Source organism: Colobus angolensis, unplaced genomic scaffold, assembly GCF_000951035.1.
Source record: "Colobus angolensis palliatus isolate OR3802 unplaced genomic scaffold, Cang.pa_1.0 Scaffold233, whole genome shotgun sequence".
Classification (NCBI taxonomy): domain Eukaryota; kingdom Metazoa; phylum Chordata; class Mammalia; order Primates; family Cercopithecidae; genus Colobus; species Colobus angolensis.
The window spans coordinates 130,208-156,419 of NW_012115522.1; the positions used below are offsets into that span (position 1 = coordinate 130,208).

Below are 26,212 nucleotides of genomic sequence, written 5' to 3' on the forward strand. Positions count from 1 at the left end.
AGACATTTTTGTTTACAAAAAAGCCAATCAAAGGCTTTGAAATGTACAGTGAACTGCTTAAAGTTAAATAACCATTGTTTGCCCAACTCTGTGTCACAGCATAGGTTTTAAATTAAGTCACATGTGCTACATAAGAGAGATTAGAATCAAATTCTGACATCCTTGAAAAATAAAGGTACTTAAAGTAATTACGTAAATGAAAGCTAAAAAATAAAAAATATATATCTATAATATTCAGTGTGAAAAACATTGTTTTATTATTTTAAAAATAATAGAAATTGTACATAAAATACAAAATGTACAGTTGCCTAGTGCAATTGGTATCTGTTTTACATTTTTTACATTTTTTTCCCCTATTTAATGGCACCCAAAATGTGGTTTCATTTTCACTGGCCTGGTTAACTAATACCATTTAACAATGTGTTTAAGAGCCTCTTCAAAAGATAGTAAAGACAATTTGTAAAATAACTATGCTTTCTTACATTTACAAAACAGAATTTTGATAATATACGAATATTTTATATCACATAATTACCATGTAACTACTAATCTGTTATCTATATCAAATCACAGCACATAACATTTTCCAAATACACTGTTTTAATAAAGAGATTAGAAAATAGGACAGTAACAGTTTCTTAAAGCAATCTTACAGGAAGTCCAATTTAATATTCTGTTAGGTAATGTACTCACGTAGCCTTCCAGAAGACCCAGAAACTTTACGTGAATTGCGGAAGGCTGATTTAAGATGCTAGTTCTTCAATAAACAGTGAACTTTGTAATCAGAATCATTTTTAAGTCAAAATACTATTCCTTACTCTTCAGAAATAAAATATAACTCTCCTCTTGTAATACAGCAAGAAACATTAATTGTTCCGGTAACTGCCAGCTTAACTAAAAAGGCCTCCCCTTTCCGTTTTGTCCATTAATTTCTTGCTGGTATGACTTCCTTTGGCAAACCACACAGGTAATTGTCTCTTTCTCTCTGCAGATGAAGTCTATAGGAAATAGAAAGAAAAAGAAATCAAATCTTTGTACTACTGAGAAGGGGTATTAGTTGCAAACAAGTAACACAGGTTCCTGAATATACACCCATCCTTTCTCCTCCATCCAAAAAAAAAATAGTGGTTATCTATATAATTTATTTCTGGATCAAAAAGTAAATAAATATAAGAGACACAAAATCACTACATCATTTCTTTAGGCAATTACTTGCCATCTCATCATGTAGTCTTAGACACTCAAGACACCTCATTCAGTAAGTAAAAATCTAGACATTATCTCAGATCTATATCCCATGGTGTACTTGCTTTGAGTTGACCAAAATGGTGAATTTAATGTTTTGAGGAAGGAACATGCCTGGGCATGTATACACACACAAAGAGTTATATTATGCATGTGAAAAGAATATAGCTTCTAACACCTACAATGGGAGGTAGACAGACTTGTCCAATCAGCACCCTGTAGAGTTGCCAAGGCATAGTATGCTTAACAAACATTTGCTAAATAAATGGAAAACATAAAAGTTTCTTGTCTCATAGACTCATCTGAGAATCACTACAGATCCACTTCCCAGAAAAAAAGAGAAACGTGCACACTTTCGCACACATTTCAGCAGCTCACGTGCCAAAGAGCCTCTAAACCTCAGGTTAAACATCCTTGAAAAAAAATAATTTAAGGCTGGGTGAGGTGGGTCATGCCTGCAATCCCAACACTTAGGGAGGATTATTGGAGCCCAGGAGGTCAAGTCTGCAGTGAGCTATAGTCATGCCACTGCACTCCAGTCTGGGCTGCGTAAGACCCTGTCTCAAACAAAACAAAACAAAACAAAAAACAAAACAAACAAACAAAAAAGATAGTGTTTGGGTACAATACCATCTGCACATTAAAAAGAATTAAATAATTTTAAGTGTTTCATAAGCCTAAAGTGGCTTACATTTCTGTTATCTCAGAGTACTAGATCCTCAGGATAACATAACAGAGAAATCATTCCATCATGAGTACATCCTGGAATCCAGAGTTAATTTGGGGTTATTATTAATAAAAGTAATTGAGAGATTTTATGAGAAGTTTGGCCTTATCTAAGGTACAATGTGTCTGTTAGTCTAAAATACAAAAATACCATTTATTCCATTTCAAGAACGAAGATTATCTAGATACTGTTCATCAGATGCTTGCTATGTTTGATTATATTTTCTATGTTTAAAAAAGGCTTTGAAATATTTAACAGTAGGAAAACAGCAAAAGATCCTTGGCAGAAGACTCTGAAACTTCATATTTAAAAAAGGTAAAAACTTAGTTGTTCCAGCTTAAGTAAAAAAATCCAGGGTAGAAAAAAGGGCTTTGTACATATCAGCAAAGGCTAAAGAAAAAACTGGCTAAGATTGCAACTTTGTTCCTAGGTACCCAACTGCAAGCAGAGAAGAGAAAATCAAAAGAATAGATGAGACTTATACACACTGTAAGATACTATGACTTAGAAATAATAAATATTGGGGATATAAGGTGGCATACAGAAAAGGCATTTTGCATTTTTCTAATGATCTGTGATGTTGAGCTTTTCTTCATATGTCTGTTGGCTACATAAATGTCTTCTTTTGAGATGTGTGTGATCAAGTCCTTTGCCCACTTTTTAATGGTTTTTTTTTTTTTCTTGTAAATTTGTTTAGGTTCCTTGTAGATCCTGGATATTGGACCTTTGTCAGATGGATAGATTGCAAAAATTTTCTCCAACGCTGCCAAAAGAGGAGGACATCTGAACAGTAATAGAGCAGAGGAAGAAACCCTAAGTCATGTTGTATGTAGCCTAATACCATGGAGTAGCATAGACTTTGAAATCAGGCAGAACCAGGTTTGAACTTCAATTGAGCCACTTGCTAAATGTATGACCTTATTATACATGTTACTTAAGCTTCAACGTCTTCACAGAGAAATGGAAATAATAGTACATAACATCACTGAATTATTTGGAGTTAAATAAGAATAAATGTAAAATAGCGAAATCCTGATTTCTTCTTCACACTCATTAATTGGTAGCTAATATCATTTCAAGTCTTCTGTATTTCTATAAACATGATCATCAGCATTTATAATAATGATCTCATTTCATTGAGAAAAGGGGGAAATACTTACTTACACTGCGTGTGTCTTTTGAGTGTCAACAATAAATATTTGAAGAAGTCTTCAGTATGAGATCTAAGTTACCTAGTAGAAACAATGTCTTCCAGTGTCTATTTCCTTCATCAGTAGACTACTAAAATTCCCAGCAACAAAATTTTAAGGGCCTCTTTACATTTAATACTCCCAACTCTGTTACCAAGCTATTACCATTAAGTTATGAACAGGAAACATCAACTCATTTGCTGATTATATGTGCACATACGGATGAAGCAAATACAGAAATACGTAAGTTATGTTCACATTTAATTTCATTTATAAACAAGGTCAATCCATATATTTAGTTACCAAGCCTGATGCATTTGTCATGAAAACTATTTTCATAAGTCAATTTTACCTGTGAATCAGCATCTGTAAATAAATCTTCTACAAAACAATTTGTATAAAATATTGTGTATTTTAATTTGTAATCAAACTCAGTGGTCAAGCAGGAAATGTCATACATTCTCTCTTAAACAGTCAAGAAAAATAAGAAGAAAAAAATGACACAGGACAAGAGAGTACTGGGAAGACGGTGGCAGCAGCAGCAGCAGCAGAGCTTTTAATCTTTCTGAATTCCAGAATTAAGACAGAACTAGATAGTAAAACCCCAAATTCATTGTCGACATTTACAATAAAACCAAGTGTAAAGGTATCCTTGGGAAACTAAAACTGTAACAATGTAGGAGCAAACCACCAATAGCAATTAAGACCTGCACAATACTGACATCTGTATGGGAGAAAGCAGAGGCAAGCAGGGAGGTGTCTGATAACAAGAGAACCCCAAGATAGCCCACCGGCAAACACTGGGAAGACAGATTAATGAGCGATTAATCTGATAATAGCATCTAAAAATGGGAGAGCTTTTGTCCAAGCCAATAGTGAGTACAACGAATCCACAGTGATCTCTTAGGTGAAGAGCGCAGCTGGCTACTCTGAACCCTGGGACTAGCTGAGGCTGCCTTCTAGGAGAAGGCTCCACATTCAGGAGAAATCACTGGGGTTAAATCAAAACCAAGCAGGACAGGTACAACAGAGACTAAAGGGAGACAAAGCCTAGATAAAAATGGCACAGTAGATCTCATAAACCAAGTTTCCATATTTTAGACATTATACAAAAACATTAGAGAGAGATGTGAAATTGGGAAAACCATCCTGAACCATGCCTTCTTTTGAAAGTACAGGAAAACTAATTTCATATGAAAACGAGCAAAAGAAAAGTATCAAGGTCAAATCTTTGACACCAGAAAGACTTGCTTAGATACAGAATAAAACTGTAGCCTTTCAAAATGAACTGGAAACCATTAGGAAAATTATCTAAAACACAAAAAGACATCACAAATCAAAATTAGAAAAATTCAAAACTGGGGGAATACTGAGGGGGAAAACTGAGGAAAGAATCAGAAATAAAAGAAAAAAATTACAGAAGTCTTCAGTTAATAGGGTTGCTCCTTTGGTAAAAATAAAATAAAATAGTATCTCTCTGTATAAATAAACAAAAAAAGAATTTTTAAATCTAAAACCTTTAAAAAATAATTTAAAAATAAGTGAATACAAAGCTATGTGGAATACAGAAATAAATACAACTGATTATGTTAAAAGAGAAATAGAAGGTGAAAAGGAAGAAAAAAATTTAAATTAAAGAGAAATGAAGAAATAAAAAGAATGCATGAAAAGTGACAAATATTGAAGCTGGGTAAAGAAGATCCAACATACATGTATAGGAGGAGTTCCTGAAGAAGAAATACAAAGTAATGGAACAAAACACTAAAAAGTATGATTTAAGAAAACTTTATAGAAAATTAAAAAAAAAACACTATCATTTAAGAAAACTTTCCAGAAATAAAAGAATACTAAATATTTAAAGAATCCACCATGTACCTATGGATATTGAATCCGAATTATCAATGCCAAGACATCACCTTTCTGTTAAACAAAGACATGATTGAGCTTCTATCTTAATAGCAAACACAAGAGATGTAAACATAACAATACGTCAACTAATAAAAAGAATTTGTTCTAATGACTTTATCCTTTGTCAGAAGCCTCATAATTATAAAATGAAACAGACTAAGGGATATAAATCAGGTCAGTAGAGAAGATGAATGCTAACATATGACAGATTCTGAAAGTAAGCCTCCAACACTCTACAGAAATCTGCTTTTCATAAAGGGAGGCTGATGAAGACAGATCCTTTGGATGACTCACTCACCTCTACTTCCCAGCCCCAACACCATTGTTCCCCTAAATAGGATAAAGGGGCCAAATAAGGCAGACCTTTTAGAATCCAGTAAGCTTAGTAAAATTTCTTCCCATCCAAACCCCCACAATACCCCCCATTCTCTTGTTGACATGTAATGTTACTGAAATAGGGGAAAAGCAAAAATGGCAATATATAGTTAAAATAATATTTTACTACAAATGTGCTTCAATATTGAGGAAAAATAGTAAGTTACACCTTTTCCTGTATTGACAGGTTGAAGCTGGGAAAAAGTAAGAGGGTCTTAGGCAGCTGGTATAGATTACAGAAACAGAAGGCTAAGCATTAGAAGCTAAATTTCATTACCTCCACCCAAAATATGTTTTCTTTAATGTTCCTCTTATAGCTAGTTCAGTTATGAACAATATAAAGATTTCCTACTAATTAAATTTCATTAGATTATCTAGGACATGACTCTATATACAGATCTAACTCAAGTACAGAATTTAAAAAGACCAGCTCCCCTTATTTTTAAGCAATTCAAAAAAGTAGCAGTTTAATTGCCAAACAGCCTATAAAGATTACCTTAGAACTAAAGTGTAATTCCTAATTCTCTAATACAAATAATCACCACCACCTACTGCCACACTGAATTTACCAACTAAGAATTTAAACAATTTTTTAGTTAATCATTTCAAAAACATTTATAATGGAGTCATGTAATTTTAGATCCGGAAGATACCGAAGGTCAAATTTTTAAATTTATGCCATTATTTAATAGAGTCATATTACTAAATAATATTCTCTGATTGCTATTTATCTCATGCCATACACAGAGCAATTATTTTTGAAGCATTTGATTTTAATAAAACATACCATCTAACATAATACTAAATTTGTAATCTATCTATGATCATGCTGAGAGCCACAAGCAACAGTAATCCTTGTACCTCAGATATTCGTATCATAGTAACAGACGATGATGAATGACAGAATGATAATAAACCAGTATGGGAGGTATTTATAACACAATTTGTTTTCACTTTCATTAACTACATAAACTGCCATATGCTTAAATTCATTAACTATACATCCGAAAGGAAGATTTTTCCAGGCTATATGGTCAATATGAGGTACAGGTAAAATTTAAGCTGACATTCTACACAGTGAGCTAAACAGATGGACTAAACATCCCTTTTACTGTCTTTTTTTAAAAAAATCACTTTTCTCAGATCATATTTATGAAAAGTAAAGGAAATGCGGCCCACAGAGAAAGTAATCACATCAGAATTCATAACAGTTCAAAAAATACAGCATTCTAGTACTAGGATATGCAAATTGAAGAAACTGACACTATATGAAAATTCTCTATATAATTAACAGCTTGGTATTGATGCCTACTTCTTCCTTGCTTCTCTTAGAACTTGAAGAGATCTCTTCAGAACTGGGAAAACATCTCCTTTTGTTGACATCACATGAAGGCTGAAGTCTGCTGTCAGTACCATGTTTAAGGATCTCAATTGCCATGTGGATAAGGTACGTGTCAATGTTTTCAGGAACTAACATTCTGATTAGGTCAATTTTACTCATATCTGTAAAAGATAAAAAAAACTCCATTTCAAAACAAATTACAGAGAATATTTTAGAAAACGTATGAGCTAGAAATAGTGAAATATTCTGTAGAAAGGAAGGAGGAGGGTTGCCAAAGAAGTTTCCTCTTTCAAATGCCTATAGCCTTACGGAACGGAAATGGAGTAAAAACTCTACTCAGGTATCACTATCACCTGAAGCCCCTGCCGCCAAGGTCCAAAGTCAGGTCAGTACTATTGACACTGCATAAATTGTGTTTCAAACTGTCTTTTGTGGGCTGCCGTGAGAGTCAAAACAACCATTCATAGAATTGCTCTAAAGGAAATTGTGCTTCCAATTCCAAATATCAATTATAATTAGTTTTTTCTTAAAATAATTTATTCTGATCACTTGTTGGCCTTTTGCCTAAGATCAAGTATAATAATAATTTATTCTTTAAGTAGAAGCTAATCATACTTGTAAATAAGATTCTAATAAAAAGGATTCTTTCAATGGCTATTATTGTAGTAACAAGAGACATAAAATGATTTTAAATGCACATTAACTAGATGAGATTTCTGGGAACATATTTCTTATTTTCAGAATCAAGAAACTTTACATTTTTTTGCAACTCAACAGAACTAATTCAGACTGTGTCAATTTCTTGACACCTTCTAAAATTATGTAGCACCCTCCTATAGGCAAGCCAATAATTATGTTTCAGCACTTCCTTCCAACATCACATTCTTCTGCAATGCTCCAGAGTGCGGTAAACCCAAGCAGTTTAGAACCTATCCATTCACCTTCACCTAATTTACAAAACATATCAAACATTTGACACCCAACTCAAATCAGTGATCAGAAACCAAGTATTTTTCAAATAACAACCTGAAAAGATGTTCTTTAAATTATTAGTTTTCAGGTTTATATTTTCCTTTCTTCCAAAGATTACTTGCTACTCCAAGACTCCTCAAAACACTGCAGTTTAAAAATCAAAAAACAAAACAAAACAAAACAAAAAACAGGAAGAGAAAGTTATACAGCTAATATAAACTAGGTCAGTGGGTTAACTAATTAAAGTTTCAAAATCTTAAAAAGGGAAAGATAACCTCTACACATAGTAAAATCAGCAATGTGACTATCTTATCTCTTAACCAAACTAAAATTGTATTTGTCCCTTGGTCATTATATCATCCTAATAATGTCAAAATTCCCCCAATTTTACTATTTCATCATTTTTTAATGGCTGAGGAGTATTCTGTTGTATGTGTGTATCCAAATTTACTTTGAGTTCCCTTTTATTTGTCTTCACATTTTAAAATACGTTTGGAACACCTTGGTCACATTAGTCCACTTTGTTCAACAGTAAATTTTACAAAAGCTAAACACAGATCAAGTGTTTCCAGTTAAAATTTAGCATCAGAAGATATGTTGTATATATAAAGTACATACCTGATTACAAAGGCTTATTACAGAAAAAAGTACATAAAATATCTCATTAATAATTTTCAGATTGATTACATGTTGAAATGATAAAAATTTAAATACAGTAGACTAAATTATATTATCAAAATAAATTGCATCCATTTACTTTTTAAAATGTGGCTACTAGAAAATTTAAAATTGCATATGTAGCTCGCATTATATTTCTACTGATAGTGCTGTTTCAGAAAGACCATATAAATTTTCCCACACTCAAAACCAAGTAATATACCACTACATTGCATTAAATTCATTTTCTTCCATGGGCATTTAGAAATTAGATAAATAAACTATGGATGATTAATTTCTCCATGCTATAAATGTGACATTTATAAACCAAGTTTTTAGGGAAAAATCACACAAGCTTGAGCTATTATCGTGTAATGGGCTAAACAAATCAATTTTAAAAGAAAAAATAAGATATTTTATTCTCTTTTGAATTACTTTATTTCTAAAATTAGAATGTCTTCTGTTCATAAAATGATGATGCATAAACATCCGCTTATGGTGTTAAACCACTATTAATGATTTAAAGTTAAATGTATAAGGTTAATTTCTAGATATAATTTAAAAATTCATACATTTTTCTAATACATTTCTACAAGTACCCTTTATATAACTATAGTAAATTCATCCTGCATTTTATACATATGCAAATAAGTGGCATTTAGCTTTACAGGTGCATCTTATTCTGCTCTAACTTCCCATGTAAATAAGTGCTGAAAATATCTACTGGAGAATTCATGACAACACTGCTACACGCCTTCAGTGTTTTCAAAGAGATCATATTACCCTTACTTTTGTAGTAGATCCCTTGGAAGTCACTCTTAATTTTCCAGTTACATGCACATTAAGAATGGGAGAATAAAATTAATCAAAATACTATCTAGGTACCTCATTCAATGCCTTAATTTATTATTAAGCATAGTTCGAACCCCAAATCCATAAACAGAGTTTAAAATTATATAAACAAGGACAAACGAAAAGAATACAAAGGTACAAAGCTCCTTTAAAGATGAACAGTTTTCCAGACAAAACCTACTTAACAAATAAGAGTATGAAATTAATAGCTATGTTTTCTCAATTCATAATTACTCTTTTTAGGTGAAAGATTGTGTCATAATAAAATACAGGAAACTTCTCAATTCAGGATTGTACAGAGTTTAGATTTAATCAAACTTGTTCTTTAAAACTCTAAATTATTGTGGCATGGCTACAGTTAAATAAAATATGAAAATAACATATCTGAATAGTTATTATAGTATGTATATCCTCATTCCTTATTATCATTTATAATCCAACAATGTTTTTTCCAGTAAGAGAACAAAAGGTATTTTATAAAGAAAAAATAAGAATCCAAAAGCACAATCTCACATCCATAAATAATAGTTTAATGATTATGAGTGTACTATCAAAAGAAATAAAAGAGGGCTGGGCTCAGTGGCTCACACCTGCAATCCCAGCACTTAGGCAGGCTGAGGTGGGAGGATCGCTTGAGGCTAGGGGTTCAAGACTAGGCTGGGCAATGTAGTGAGACCCCATCTCTACAAAAATATTTAAAAATTAGCCAGGTGTGGTCCCAGCTACTTGGAAGGCTGAAGTGGAAGGCTTGCTTGAGCCCAAGAGTTCAAGGGTGCAGTAAGCTATGATTGTGCCACTGTACTCCAGCCTGGGCAACAGAGTGAGACCTTGTCTCAAAAAAAAAAAAAAAAAAAAAAAAAGAGCTGGTTATCACAACCTTCTTAACCTCCTCTATTCTAGATTTAAAAGTAGCCTACAAAAACATACTTTTTCATATTATATGTGCAACCTACAGACAGTGTATTAACAGAACAATAAGTTTTTAGTAAGTATATCTTAAGAATTTTTCATTATTATATTCTGCTTGATTTTAATATTTCTTACTTTAAAAAGTTATCTAACATCAGAAATAGAAATTGCAAATCTTGCCGGGCGCGGTGGCTTGAGCCTGTAATCCCAGCACTTTAGGAGGCTGAGACGGGCGGATCACAAGGTCAGGAGATCGAGATCATCCTGGCTAACACGGTGAAACCCCGTCTCTACTAAAAAATACAAAAAACTAGCCGGGTGAGGTGGCGGGCGCCTGTAGTCCCAGCTACTCGGGAGGCTGAGGCAGGAGAATGGCGTAAACCCGGGAGGCGGAGCTTGCAGTGAGCTGAGATCAGGCCACTGCACTCCAGCCTGGGCGACAGAGCGAACTCCGTCTCAAAAAAAAAAAAAAAAAAAAAGAAATTGCAAATCTTAGAATGTAGAGGGTATTAGATATGGTAAGGGGTAAAGACACTCAATAAATAAAGATATGAAACTGATTATAAATAAGTTAATTTGTTCACTCATCGAGTTTATATACCCATATCCTATATCAGGATTAGAAATTGCATATTTCTTTCCTTTAAGTTAATTGGCAATACAACCTTAACATGAGTAAAAAGAGAAACTTGCTCAGTCATTAATCTTAGACATGGTATTAAAACAGTTTTATAACTCTCCAGGCCTCACATTCCTTATCTCCAAAACAGGGTGGGATAGGAAAGGGAAAGTGTAATGATTTCCAATTTCATTTCTAAATCTAAAGTTCCATAACTTTGTGCCTACATGATTTAGAAAGCAAATTAACAGTGCTTCAATTCTTTACCGTAAGCAAATAAAACACACGTTGTCAATATGTGGCTGAATAATATAATATGAAATTTTCCTTTACCATTTCCCTCTGCCCATAATGAAGTGATGTTAGAATGTCCATTTAGGACATTCAGGAATATATGCCCAAGAATTTTTTAGTGCGAATGAGCATGCATGCATGCGCGCAACGCACACACACACACACACCATTACAACCTGTTTGAGTTCTTAAATTGTATGTCTCTGTAAAATACATATTGGGGAACATTCTTTCTTATATACTTATTAAGTTCATATATTCTTAAGTGCCTATTAAAACTGACAACCTATAAAAATAATCATATTTAAAGGGTATGTTTAAGACATCATAAAATTTTACCATCTGTGTCTTCAGTCATCATCATCATCATCATATTCACCACCACCATTTGCTATTACCAGTGTGCCAAAGCTTTCTGAACAGTATCTAATTTACAGTCATGTACCACATAATGATGTTTCAGTCAACGATGGGCAGCCAACAGGAACAAGTATCCATTAGATTATCATACAGCTGAAAAGTTCCTATCATCTAGTGACATCATAGCCATCATAACATCACAATGCAAAGCATCACCCATGTGTTTGTGGTGGTAATGGTGTAAACAAACTCACTTTGCTGCCCACTGTGTAAAAGTCTAGCATATACAGTACATAATACTTAAAAATGAAAACAAATGACTATGTTACTATGTTTATGTGTTTGCTATACTATACACTTTATAAATATTTTTTAGAAGTTCACTGTAAAACAAGTAGGCCCTTCTGGAGGTGTCCAGAAGAAGGCATTGTTATCATAGGAGATGACAGCCTCATGCATGTGACTGCCCCTAAAGACCTTCTGGTGGGACAAGATGTGGAGGTGGAAGACAGTGAGACTGAAGATCCTGAGCCCATGTAGGCCTAGTCTAATGTGTGGGTTTGTGTCTTGGTTTCTAACAAAAAAAAAAATGTAAAAAGTAAAAACGAATTTAACAAAATCAAAAACAGAAAAAAGCTTAGAGAAGAAGGATATAAAGAAAATATATTTGTACAGCTGTATAATATGTTTGTGTTTTAAGCTAAGTGTTATTACAAAAGAGTAAAAAGATTTTAATTCATAAAGAAAAATCATTACAGTAAGCTAAGGTTAATTTATTATTGGTGAAAGAAGAAAATTTTTTAACTTTTATTTTAGTTTCAAGGGTACATATGCAGGCACATGATACAGATAGATTCGTATCACAGGGGTGAGTGTGGCCTAAGTGCACAGGGTTTATAAAGTCTACAGCAGTGCACAGTCCTAGGTCTTCACATTCACTCACCACTCACTCACTGACACACACAGCAACTCCCAGGGTACAAGCTCCATTCGCGGTAAGTGCCCTATACAGATGTACCCTTTTGTATCTTTTTTTTTGAGACAGTCTCACTCTGTCTCCCAGTTTGGAGTGCAGTGGCACAATCTTGGCTCACTGCAACCTCCACCTCCTGGGTTCAAGCAATTCTCCTGCCTCAGCCTCCCAAGTAGCTGGGATTACAGGTACCTATCACCACGCCTGGCTAATTTTTGTATTTTTAGTGGAGACGGGGTTTCACCATGTTGCCCAGGCTGGTCTTGAACTCCTGACCTCAGGTGATCCGCCCACCTCGGCCTCCCAAAGTGCTGGGATTACAAGCGTGAGCCACCACGCCCGGCCTTTTTTTAAAAATCTGTTACACTGTATTTCTACTGGGCCTTTTCTATGTTTCACTATGTTTATATGCACAAATACCACTGTGTTATAATTGCCTACAGTACTCAGTAAAGTCACATGCTATACAGGTTTGAAGACAGGAGCTATACCATACAGCCTAGATGTGTAGTAGGCTACACCATCTAAGATTAAGTCCACTCTGTGAGGTTTCCATAAGATGAAATCGCCTAACAACACATTTCTCAGAATTCATCCCCATCATCAAGCGACGCATGACTGTATTTCTCACAATTCTGTAAGAGAGGCAATATTAATTCTCCCTGTCTTAGAGATGAGGAAACTGAGGATTAGGGAAATTGGATCACTTGATGGAGGTCACATAACAATGAAAAGCTAGAGCCAAGGTCTAAATACAGATCTGTCTATTACCAAAGCCTTTGCTCTTACAGACTAGACCAACACCACCTGTAAGTTTCAGGATATAAAGAAGGCAGCTAAATAATAGCAGAAATGCCAATAGAAAAAAAAAAAAAAAGGTTGGTGTGGGGAACTGCACAAATTCTTTTTTTTTTCTTTGAGACAGAGTCTCATCCTGTTGTCCAGACTGTAGTACAATGAGGCAATCTCGGCTCACTACAACCTCCTCCACCTCCCAGGGGGGTTCAAGCGATTCTCCTGCCTCAGCCTCCCATAGCTGGGATTACAGGTGTGTGCCACCAAGCCCAGCTAATTTTGGTATTTTTAGTAGAGACAGGGTTTCATCATGTTGGTCAGGCTCGTCTCTAACTCCTGACCTCAGTGACCTGCCCACCTCGTCTTCCCAAAGTGCTGGGATTACAGGCGTGAGCCACCGTGCCTAGCCTGCACAAATTCTTTCAGAGAATACTGCCTACTACTCAACATTTCATCCAAAGATGCAAATTGCTTTAAGTCCTGAGAGACAATACATTTCTAAAGGAAAAAAAATTCCAGACTATAAGCATGAAGAAGACATTTGAGTCTTTGGCTTTCTCTAAAATGCTATCTCATTCTGCACTGGAGAAACAGAGGTTTCCACAACCACAAATCTAATCCTACCAAGTAGTTACTATTTTCCTCTCTCTGCCTTGATTTCTGAAGTTAGGAAGATCAGAAGATGACCAGGAAAGTTGGCCAGCTTTCTCATAAGATGCCTCTCTAACCTACTTTGGCTAATTTAACCCTGAAATGCTAACTTATTAACTTACATGATTAATTCATAAGTATCACATAGATAAATACTCAGATTAGCATGACTACTACATCCATTCCTTACATACACATCTGCATGGGAAGTTATCAGAAAACTAGGAAGTGATATATAAGCAGAGTTTGTTGTTAAGAGTATTCCTCAAATATAAATTTTTCCCAATTTTTAATGTCTTTCATTTCTTCTTGTTGTTGTTCAGATGACATTAGGTAATTTTTCTCCTTTTACCCTTATTGTGGTAACATTTAAAGATTTTTCCAATCTTGAGTCATTCTAGCATTCCTGCACAAACTAGAACTTGTCAGGGTGCAAGGTCTTTTTTTTTTTTTGAGAGAGAGAGTCTCACTCTGTCACTCAGGCTGAAGTGCAGTGGCGCGATCTTGGCTCACTGCAACCTCCGCCTCCCTGGTTCAAGCGATTCTCCTGCCTCAGTCTCCTGAGTAGCTGGGATTACAGGCATGTGCCAACACTGCTGGCTAATTTTTGTATTTTTAGTAGAGACGGGGTTTCACCATGTTGGCCAGGCTGGTCTTGAACTCCTGACCTCAAGTCATCTGCCCGTCTCGGCCTCCCAAGTGCTGGGATTACAGGTGTGAATCATCATGCCTGGCGCAATATCTTTTTTTATATATATAATTTTTGGGGGGAAGGGATTTATTGGGCTTATGGATGGCTTTGGTCTTTTAATTTTCCATCTCAGACCTTTATTTTCTGATTTTATCACAATTTTTTAAAATTATAACTTTTACTTTAGATTCAGTTAGTACATGGGCAAGTTTGTTACATTCATATATTGCAGGATGCTGAGGTTTGAGGTACAATTGATCCCATCACCCAGATAGTGAGCATAGTATCCAACACGCAGTTTTTCAACCATTGTCCCTTCCCACCTTTTCAACCATTGTTCCTTCCCTCCCCTCAGTAGTCCCCAGTGTCTAATGTTACCTTTTTTTTTGTTTCTTTTTGAGATAGGTTCTCACTCTGTCACTCACGCTGGAGCGCACTGGCATGATCACAGCTCACTGTAACCTCAAACTCCTGAGCTCAAGCACTCCTCCTGTCTCAGACTCCCAAGTAGCTGGGACTATAGGTATATGTCACCACGTCTGGCTAATTTTCTTATTTTTTGTAGAGATGGGGGTCACACTATGTTGCTCAGGCTGGTCTTGAACTCCTGAGCTCAAGGAATCCTTCCATCTAGGTCTCCCGAAGTGCTGGGATTATAGCCACAAACCACCACACCCAGCCTGTTCTCATTTTTATATCCATATGCACCTAATTTAGCTCCTGCTTATAAGTAAGAACATGCAGTATTTGGTTTTCTATTTCAAATATGACATTGACATAACTTATAAATAGGTTATTTATTTACTATACTTGAAGTCCCCTGGCCACTCCCCCACATCCCTGGAACTTAGATGAGCACTACTGCAACTTGCCTCCGTGTCTCTCCTTTCCCTGTGCATCCACCGTGATCAATGGAAGTGAAGGAGGTGTTCGTTCTTTAGACCTTCAGTCAAGTCATGCTCAAGCCTAGAAATAATCCTGTCTTCTAAGTGACTTATTTTCGCTCAGATCTATTTAAGCACAGTATTGACTGTGCTTTCAGAGAGTGATTTTCCAAATTCTCAGGGGGAATTATTCACAAGTTGTACACAAGTGCAAAAAACTTTAAGGTAGTAAAAAGTATCTGCACTGCAGCTTTGGAGATGAGGCTTTTGGTATGGCCACTGCTCTATCCTAACAGTCTAAAGAAACTTATCAGATTTATTGAGTTACAAGACCCCAAGTTTGTATTTATACATCTAGGAGAGAAAATCCTCTAACGTATCTCCTATTTATTTCTGTTACCACAAAAAAAAAAAAAAAGGATAATAATTTAAAATATTTCTACAAGGCAAGCAAAGGGGCTTGCTCTCCACAGCACAGCTGAGGTTCTGCAGCAAAGTGACAGGAAATCCTTCTACACAGCGGCCCACAGAACTTGGTCTGTCCCTTCCATGTCACAGTAACTGATACCAATGACTGTGTTGATTAGAAAGGCTACTCAAGTGAAACCAATGCCAAGGACTCAGAAAGGTTTAGGGAAGAACTAGGAGTCAGGAAGCTACTGGGAATGAATGTGGAGAAAAATATGGTTTTTGCAAGTGATGAAGTAGAAATTAGAAAAAATGAAAGCACTGTTTTGGATGGCGGGGAAGGTGTAACCTTAAGCTGAAAAGGAAAATAAAAATTTCTCAGTGTATTGGCCAGGTACCATGGCTCACACCTGTAATCCCAGCACTTTGGGAGGCTGAGGTGGGCACATCATCTGAGGTCAAGAGTTTGAGACCTGCCTGGCCAACATGGAAAACCCTGACTCTATCAAAAGATACAAAAATAGCTGGGCATGGTGGCATGCGCTTGTAGTCCCAGCTACTCAGGAGGCTGAGGCAAGAGAATCGCTTGAACCCAGGAGGTGGAGGTTGCAGTGAGCCAAGATCACGCCACTGCACTCCAGCCTAGGCAACAGAGCAAGACTCTGTCTCAAAAAACAAACAAAACAAAAGAATTTCTCAGTATATTTTTCTCTGAGTGATAATGGGAAGAAAGACTGTTTTCCTAAAACAAGAAAAAGAATCACAAAAGCTTTTCATAATAGCATAAAGGATTAGCGCTGTTAAAGGTGAAAAATATTAGTAGATTGCTTGTTTACTTCATCAAGTCATTAAGGGTGCAGAGGCAGGCCATGCTTCTCACCTGAGTTGACGGGAGGGTTTCGGATAACATCAGCAATAACCTTCTGAACCTCTGGAGTCAGGCCTGCTCGCTGCAAATCAAGGGGGCAGCCAGCTTTCACCGCTTGGAATAAGTGCATGCCAATTGTCATGAGAGGCAGAATCCTGCTCTCAGCTATGCTCTTCTAGAGAAAGAACAGCAAAGGAACCCAGTGAACTTTAAAAGTGTCCACTCTACTCATGGAAAGAAAATGTCCAAAACATTCAGGTAATGCTCAGTGTGAAATAAACAATGAACTAAACCTTTATTTAAACTTCTCATTTTCAGAATTTCTTTAAAACTACCCCCATTATAGCTCTCCATAGGTTCTACTTTTTATATTTATTAAACTGTATTGAATAAAGCAAAATCACCCAGCTTTACCGAAGAATTCAATCCTCGCCCCTCTCTATTCACTTTAGAAAGCCATTAGTGGCAGAGAAGTCATTCTCTGTAAGTCTAATAGTTGTTACAACCTTTTGAAAACACAGTAAACTGTAACCCAATACTATATACGCTTGAAATAACACATGGTGGTTTGGTTACCTGAACTTCCAAGAAGACAAATCCTAAAATGCTTAGCGATAACATAACGCTCCAGATGCATTCTATAAAAGGTTCCTGAGAAGACTCTAATAGGTGTTTGAAATTGGCTCTATTCATAAAATAATAGTAACTACAGTTCCACAAGGGGTGTTAGCATTTTCCTACCATTGAACTTCACATGAACAGTGCTACATATTTATACGGTTCTTTAAACAAATGTGGCTGCAAATACATTTCCGATATTTATTAGGTAAAACATTCTTTTAAGCACCCAGAAAGCTTAGTCACTCAGCTCTAACTTATTTCATGATCCTCTCTTTCAATACATTTTCAAAGTCTGAATTTAGACTGTATTTGCATGAATGTTGACACTTTCACAGAATAGAGCATTTAAGGCAAAGTTTTTCATCCTTCAAAGGGAGGTTTTAAATTACTTTCATTAAATGTCTACTAGAAAAGTGTGCACCATGTGTGCATAATATCAGGGTTATTTGATACCAGGTTTCAAATTACCTCCAACTAATTGCAGTATTGCTCCTGATTAATTAGTCCTAAGCATGTTTAATTCTGCGGTTAACTGGCAAGATCCTCTCAGACTCCTGGGAGGTAAGAACAATTATACCACCATATCATACAATAAAATACAACCAAATAACACCAAAAGCCACAAATGAAGATATAACAGTCTTCACATTTTTTAACCATGAATACACAAACTAACACATGAAACCCTGTATTACAACTGAGCATTAGAATACACTTTATTCGGAAAATTTGGAGCCAATACCAAATTTTCTTAGTAACTGTTTTCATTTCTACTATACATACATGGTCAAATTAGGTATATACAGGCATTTTTAACATGTACATAGAAGTTATTATTTACATAAGAAATTGAACTTAAAATTCCCATTTATTATGCGTTCTATTTCAAAAATAATATAATGGAATTATTTGGTTTCTTGGGCAATGGTTTTTGTAAGGAACTTTAACAAACATGACTGTCAAATTAAAACATTTATTCAGTAAGTAAGATAAGCTATGGACTGTTTATTCTTATTTATTTTAAATGATAAAACCTGAACAAAAGGTGTGTAATATAGGCACTAGTGGATGGAAACAGAGACAATAGAAAAGCAGGCATTGGACCGTATCTGTTGTTACAAATCAACTTAATGTCAAGAGGATGAGAATTCAAATTAAACTTAACTGTAAGCCTCATTTTGTCACATTCCATTAAAACTTACTCTCCATTTTGTATACAAAAAACCTCAACAGCCTTAAAGATTTATCTTAGATCAATGAAGAAACATTACATATGGTCTTTTTTTTGGAGATCAAGGCTTGCTTGGTCGCCCAGGCTGGAATGCAGTGGTGCAATCTCAGCTCACTGCAACCTCTGCCTCCTGGATTCATGTGATTCCTGTGTCTCAGCCTCCTAAGTATCTGGGATTACAGGCACGTGTCACTACGCCTGGCTAATTTTTGTACTTTTAGTAGAGACAGGTTCTCCCTATGTTGTCCAGCTGGTCTCAATTCCCTGACCTCAAATGATCTGCTTGCCTCAGCCTCCCAAAGTGCTGGGATTACAGGCATGAGCCACCACACCCGGCCTACATGTGGTCATTTGTTACAGCAATTAGACTGTTTTCAAAGAGCATCAAAACAGTACTAGAAGAGATAGAATGAAAAGCAAGTTTTTAAAAGCATATTTCCAGTTGTTTGGCTATGCTTCCAGAGATCCAGTATGTATTTTTTGTACACATACAAGAATATGTGACTATATAAGCATGCATATGCACACACATACATTTACGTTTGTTTTTCTGTTTTGCACCTTCCTTTTTCTTAATGCATCTTGAGGTTGTTTCTTAACATTGTGACTATGTATAGTTTTTAAACTATTAGTCCCATTTTAAAATATGGCTGAGGCAGTATCCCTGAGCTATAAATGTGTGTATCAGTACTCCGATACAACCTCTAGAAGATATTCATGGCCAAACTAAACTTACTGCTATTGCTTAACAGGGAGGCTTAACAGAAAAAGAAAACAACTTTCTCTTTTAAAATTAAACTGAGATTTATTGTAGAGTTGGAGGAAATTATCCCAAGTCAGAGCTTTAATACTAAACAGCTGATAAAACACAAGTTTAAATAAAAAAATTCCCTGTAACTTGAAAGTCACACTTACCAGAGGCATCTTCTTTTCTTGGAATAAAGAGTATGTGATGGCCACAGACTGTGAAAGTGTGCATACTTTATTTTTTGCTACCAGACTCGTCTCCTGTTCTTCTTGAGGTTCTGTACTTGAAAAGAGGTCTGTCTACAGAATTTTAAATGTAGCACAAATGATCAATAATATCAATATAACAATAGAATATAAATATAAATCATTAGCCATTAAGAAAAAAATAAACACAAGTTAAACCTATAAGCAACAAATAATTCCCTTTTTATGGGGAGCTCAAAAAGAAGTTGGATTTTTAACGTATTGATTTAAAAAGGTAAAATAATGCTAGAGCACACAAATTTAATTTTTAACAAAATATTTGTAATAACAAACATTTCCTAGTCTTCTCTTTAACCAATAAGCAGGACTAAAAAAAGGAAGTATAATGTGAACCACTCTGTCTTTAAGTAAGTCCCCAATCCCTGGAAGTGAATATTGAATGAATGAATGAATGAATGAATGAATGAACGAACGAACGAACGGAATCACTATTCGATTTTAGGTACTATAACCACTAATATATCATAATGAAATATATCATAACACTCTCTCTACACATCTAATTTTAAATGATACACCCCAACTAGAAATCTAAGTATTCTATAAAATCTTAAATATGGTTCCTTAAGAAATGTTTAAAAGAAAAAATGGGGAATGATTGAAAAACACGATTAATGAAAAAATAATGGAATCTTTTTAAAGGCTGAAATAAAGGTAAAGAGATAGACAACTTTTTTTTTTAACTACACATAAAAGGTAGATTAAAACAACATACTATAGCCATAATAAAATCTGTAACAAACTAAATTAATAATTTAAAGAAGTGCCTCATCTCTTGATGAATGCTATTGGTATCATTTTTATAAGGTTATTTATCATGTGATCTACTCTACTATGTATACATATGTGAGTAAACGTATCTATGAGCTTTTCTTTTGGAAAGAAATTCATTTTTTGTTTCCATACTCTGTTATTAGGGAGTTTAAGAAATGTATTAGTTGAGTATTAATTTACTGCTTGGTGAGAAACATAAATGTTTCTGTTTTACTTTTTACATGCTATATAGATGATGCCTAATGTTAGAATTTGAATTATCTGACCCAAGGCAATAAAACATGCTTGCCAAACCTTTTGGGGGATTACATTTTACATCGGGAAGAATCTCAGAGCTAAACTCTCACATCAACACAAAAGACAATTTCAATCAAATAACCCTAGCAGTGGAGATTTCATGTTCTGAGCATACGGTGGGCCTAATAAAACACTCCCAGGTGTTACATGCTTCTGTTTCTCTTTTACAGTTTCAGAATAGCTGCATTTTGCAATCTGTAGAAATCCTATCAAGACAAAATATGTATTTACTGAGGAAGCATTGTTGGCTCTTCAGACTGGTCACCCCACTATGGCAACGCCATGGTCTAGGCCAGCATTTCAGTCCTCATCCATGCAATCTCAAAAGTCTGATGTATCTTATCACAGGGTAGTTGGGTTTTGGGGAGTAGAGTTGCACTACCCATCTATTGAACTTGGTTTTATGTGTATGTGTGTATAAATATCAGTGTACATATTAGAAAGCAAATTCATTAACTTATGAGGCATACAACTGGACAGTTTCACTTGCCCCAACCAGTATGTTCTGTCCTACAGAAGAGTTACATAGGAAGCCAGCTCACCTGAAAGTTATATAGGAAGCCAGCTCACCTGAAAGTTTGAGAATACAACAAAGACGCTTTTTTTTTTTCCCTATCACTCAAGCTGGAGTATTGTGGCACAATGATGGCTCACTGCAGCCTCAAATCCCCGGGCTCAAGCAATCCTCCTGCCTAAGCATCTTAAGTAGCTGGGATTACAGGATAACACCACCATGCCTGGCTAATTTTAAAAAATTGTTTTTGTAGAGGTGGGGTCTCGCTATGTTGCCCAGGTTGTTTTGTAACTCCTGGCCTCAGGCAGCCTGCCTGCCTTGGCCTGCCAAAGTGCTGGGATTACAGGCACGAGGGATTGCACCTCGCCATAAGGTAACTTCTGATAGTGCCTTAAGTAGTCTCTTAACAAAGATTAAGTTCAGGCTTTCTCCTTGCCAATTAAACTATAATATTCAAATCTAGTTAGCGAAAATGTCTTTTTATCTAAAGAGTGCTTAGGTAAGCTTTGCCAACTTTCGTCCTTATTGTCTTTTCTATTTATATCTTCCTATAATTGACCACTCATCTTTTTTTTTTAAGGTTTATTGTGGGATATATCAAACACATAACACAAGTCGAGAGAGTAAGATGGGCATCACCCAGTTTCAGCAACTGTCATTCATAGCCAATCTTATTTCATGAACACCCTTAGGTATTTTCTAACTACCCTGCCCTTACCCCTGGATTTTTTCAAATAAATAATATTTGTACATATTTATGCCATGTATGTTCATACAGTCTTTTTTATTTTTTTTGACACGGAATCTCGCTCTGTCGCCCAGGCTGGAGTGTAGTGGCGCAATCTCGGCTCACTGCAATCTCCACCTCTCGGCTTCATGCCATTCTCCTGCTTCACCTTCCCGAGTAGCTGGGACTACAGTATGATTTGATTAGATTTTTGCTTACTAGAATCACATTGTAGCCCTTCCTTCCTAAGAGTATTATTTCAGATTACTTTGCCAAGTATTTTGGATATCCCTAAACCCTTTAATTGTACATTTGTGGATTGTATCATTACTTTGTTCCATAAGTTCTCAAAATTTTCAAAAAATGTATTTATATAAAAATATTTTAGCATATTTTTCCTAACTGGCCATCTTAATGCATTTAATATATGTGTCACATTTGTAATTTTTAATGTGTATTGTGACAGCAAGAAATTTTACTTCAAAATTTAAAAAATATATTAAAGGCTAATGAAACTCATGAGTAACAAAACTTGCTTAAGAAACATTAAAGTTGACATTTTAAAAAATAAATGATTTCAATTTGCAGAATAACCCAAGTATAATTTCTAATCACAGAAATTAGCAGTCATCGTCTCTATCCAGAAGGTTCATAAAGGTTTCATACCTATCCCTTGGGGAATTTACCTTTTCCCCTACTTCAGTTTCCTCTCCTGAAGGGGAGTTAGGAGAGATCGTTCATTCATTATTCAATAATATCACTAATTCATGAAAGAAGATACTACTGTCAAGTGTCCAAAGAGAGGGAACTTACTCAATTACCACTGGTAGGTATGACATTCTTTCCCAAACCATTAAGACATTATCATTTTATTTCTAAAAACTCAGTAAGAAATAAGAATTTTCACATGATGTCTTATATAACACTACGAAAAAGAAAATTTAAAGTTGCCAAAGATATTCTATATCAAAAGAGGGAAATGCTACATTCAAAAAGCAGAAGGGTTTTCTACTTATAGTTAGAGAAAGATTTTTCTAAAGTAGGATCCAACTGTGCCTGCCCAAAGCTTCCAGGAGCTTCTTGGAAGTAAAAAATAATCCCTTAATATTGCCTTGAATGTGTTTAACTCGTTCAACATTTTATATTTATCCCATGTCTTCTACTTTTCTAATGTCATCTGTTGTTTCCCGGATGTGGGGGAGGAAGTGTCATTTCCGTTGTGTAGCTGAGGAAATGGAGACCCAAGGAAATTAAAGGACATGTTCAGGTTCACCAGGTGAACAACTGTAAGGAAGAATTAAAGTCCTGATTCTGAGCTCCAAGTCCAGTAGTCTCCCCTCTATCCCCCACTGCCTCACCTTCTGCAGAGTACACACGATAGAGTCTGCTATGTGGAGTTTAGAGAAAATCCCAAATGATCTTTCGGGAAATGGTCACTTATGGCAGAACAGGCAACAGTAAAAGGATATGAAGGAAACACTATTAAAACTGAAGAGAATAATATGAAATCCACTTACTATCAAAAGACAGCATTACTGGAAGGGGAGCGAGATTAGAGAATATGCTAAACCAAAAAAGCAAGTGGCTGAGCTCCGGACCAACTCATAGCAAGGGTAACTTTCCAGCTTTAATTTCCAACTACCACATTTGAATGTAAAATTGTAATTTATCAACCTAAAATAATGTTTCCAATTTAAAAACAAAACCTCCCAATGAAATAGAAAGACATCAGCAGCCTGGACAACTACTTTTTAGTATCATCTTTAAAAGTAGATAACTGACATGTTTTTACGACAGATTGACTGTAAAAACAATCTAAATTCATTTTCTAAGTGTCCAGTATGGAAATGCAAAGAAAGTGAGAAAATGTTGCATCTGAAGGGTACTTTTGAAATGGTTACAAAAAATGCTTATTCTCTAAGAGCTCCTGCAAACCACAGTATTTTACCTGAACATTATTTGTTTGGCAGAAATGTTTGATGACTTCCAACAGAGGGGCCAACATGGCAGCTTTGCCTTCAGAAACACCATCAATCCTTTTTACGTTTTCAACCGTAGTTGGTCTGTGTTTAACAACAATAAAAAGGTCAAGAAACCACTGAAATAGTATCACTCCGGCAATATAGCTGATGTTCAGCTTCATAATGATTCTCTAAATGTATAGCTTTTCCAACAATGTATAATACAACTAATCATGTTTTATAATTTCTTTCTTTGCTTACCACCATTTAAAGACTTGTGCTTTTACCAACTTATGAATAAAAACACTATTGTCCCCATCACCACAAAAACACACTGTTAACTGGTAAACAGGACATTCTCATAAAGCAACAGGTTAACATATCAAATATTCATTTTATTACTGATTTTATTATTATCTATATAGTCATGAAAAGTATGAGGCTCTAACTGGGAACAACTAAGAGGCTAAGAAAATCTCAAAAGAAAGTCTCATTCATTATTTTCTTCTACAAAGTGTTTACCTGTAACAGTATATCTGCCAATTCCTTCAGACTTTTAGCTCAGTATTTCTTATTGTGTCCAATATCCAAGAACACATTCGATGCCCTCCTTCCTTCTAAAAATCTGCTGATCTAATGATTACTCCTTTTCATTAAGTATCTCCTCTGGGCCAGGTGCGATGGCTCATGCCTGTAATCCCAATACTTTGGGAAGCCAGGGCAGGTGGATTGCCTGAGCTCAGGAGTTCAAGATCAGCCTGGACAACACAGTGAAACCTCATCTCTACTAAAACACAAAAAATTAGCCAGGGGTGGCGGTGCACGCCTGTGGTCCCAGCTATTCTGGAGGCTGAGGCAGGAGAATTGCTTGAACCCAGGAGGCAGAGGTTGCAGTGAGCCGAGATTGTGCCACTGCACTCCAGCCTAGGTGATAGAGTGAGACTCAGTCACCAAAAAAAAAAAAAAAAAAAAAAAAAAATCCTGAATAGTATAGTCTTAGAATACTTATTAACAACAGAATTAGCGTCAGATATAGCACTGTGTAATGTCATTAGAAAATTCTGCACTCAAGTAACATCTATTGGATGCAATTTAGTGACAGAAACAATTTTTTTAAAAAATTATACTTTAAGTTCTAGGGTACACATGCACAATGTGCAGGTTTGTTACATATGTATACATGACAGAAACAATTTTTTAAAAGGAAGCAAAAGACGAATACAATTACTAAGCAACTATTCTTGGGAAATAACTTCTTCTAAACGTTTAATGATCACCTCGTGTTTACGAGACATTGTGCTAGGTGCTATGGGAGACACACAAAAAGATGAGGAGCTAATATCTTTATTCGGAGTTTAAAATCTAGAAGATATAATAATACACGTTTACCACTAATTACAAAAAACTATAATATAGCATTGTGTGGTGCCAGAGAAGCATCTTTCGAATTCATCTGAAAGTCCTCTATGAATTCAAGAGAGAGGAATTACTTCGCCAATAAGATCATGAAATACCTTCTCACAGTCTTTATAGTAATAAAGCGAGATCTTAAAGAATTTCTTAAAAGGAGTTTTGAGGAATCAAGGAAACTACAAGGAGAAGCAACACTGTAAATAAATATATGGAAGTTGAAAACGGGTCTTCAACAAGTAGTAAACAATCCAGGTAAGATAAACCATTTCAAATTCTGTAACTTAGACGGAAAAGTAAGTTCATAAATGGAAGGCCTTGAATTCCAAGCTAGAAAGAAACCATTTAAGCAGAAGTAAGACATGATAAAGGAAGATTTAGTTTGGTACTCATATACTGGATGAAACAGAGAGAGAGAATGAAGGGTTAATAGTTAAGAGGCTTCTGCAACATGCCAAGGGAAAACAGTCAGAACTAATGTGGTGTCATTAAGAAGGAGGAGGAAGGCACAGACAGGCAACAAGGAACCCGTTTTACAAAAGGTATGAAAAGTATTTAAATAAGAAAAAGAGGTCAGGCACAGTGGCTTACACCTGTAGTGCCAGCACTTTGGAGACTGAGGCGAGAAGACTGCCTGAGCTTAGGAGTTGGAGACCAGCCTGGGCAATATGACAAAACCCTGTCTGTACAAAATATACAAATATTAGCTGAGCAGGGTGGCATGTTCTGTAGTCCCAGCTACTCGGGAGGCTGAGGTGGGAGGATAGCTTGAGCCCAGGAGGTCAAGGCTGCAGTGAGCAGTGATCGCACCACTATACTCCAGCCTGGGCAACAGAGTGAGACCTGTCTTCAGAAAAAAAGGAAGAAGAAGAAGAAAGAAGAAGGAGGAGGAGGAGGAGGAGGAGAAGAAGAAGAAGGAGGAGGAGGAGGAGAAGAAGGAGGA

At 35.7% G+C, this 26,212-nt stretch overlaps 1 protein-coding gene across 1 annotated transcript in view; it reads right to left on the reverse strand.

The window, feature by feature from the left end:
- Positions 1-233: 233 nt before the first annotated feature.
- The window catches only part of WRN (Werner syndrome, RecQ helicase-like), a 115,739-nt gene continuing 89,760 nt past the window's right edge, over positions 234-26,212 (reverse strand). The window contains exons 30-34 of the mRNA XM_011944529.1: positions 23,847-23,961; positions 19,488-19,619; positions 16,733-16,895; positions 6,742-6,948; positions 234-1,000 (exon numbers count right to left, since the gene is read on the reverse strand). Of these exons, the coding sequence (XP_011799919.1) occupies positions 891-1,000; positions 6,742-6,948; positions 16,733-16,895; positions 19,488-19,619; positions 23,847-23,961 (727 nt within the window). The 3' untranslated portion in view covers positions 234-890. The remainder of the gene's footprint in view (positions 1,001-6,741; positions 6,949-16,732; positions 16,896-19,487; positions 19,620-23,846; positions 23,962-26,212) is intronic.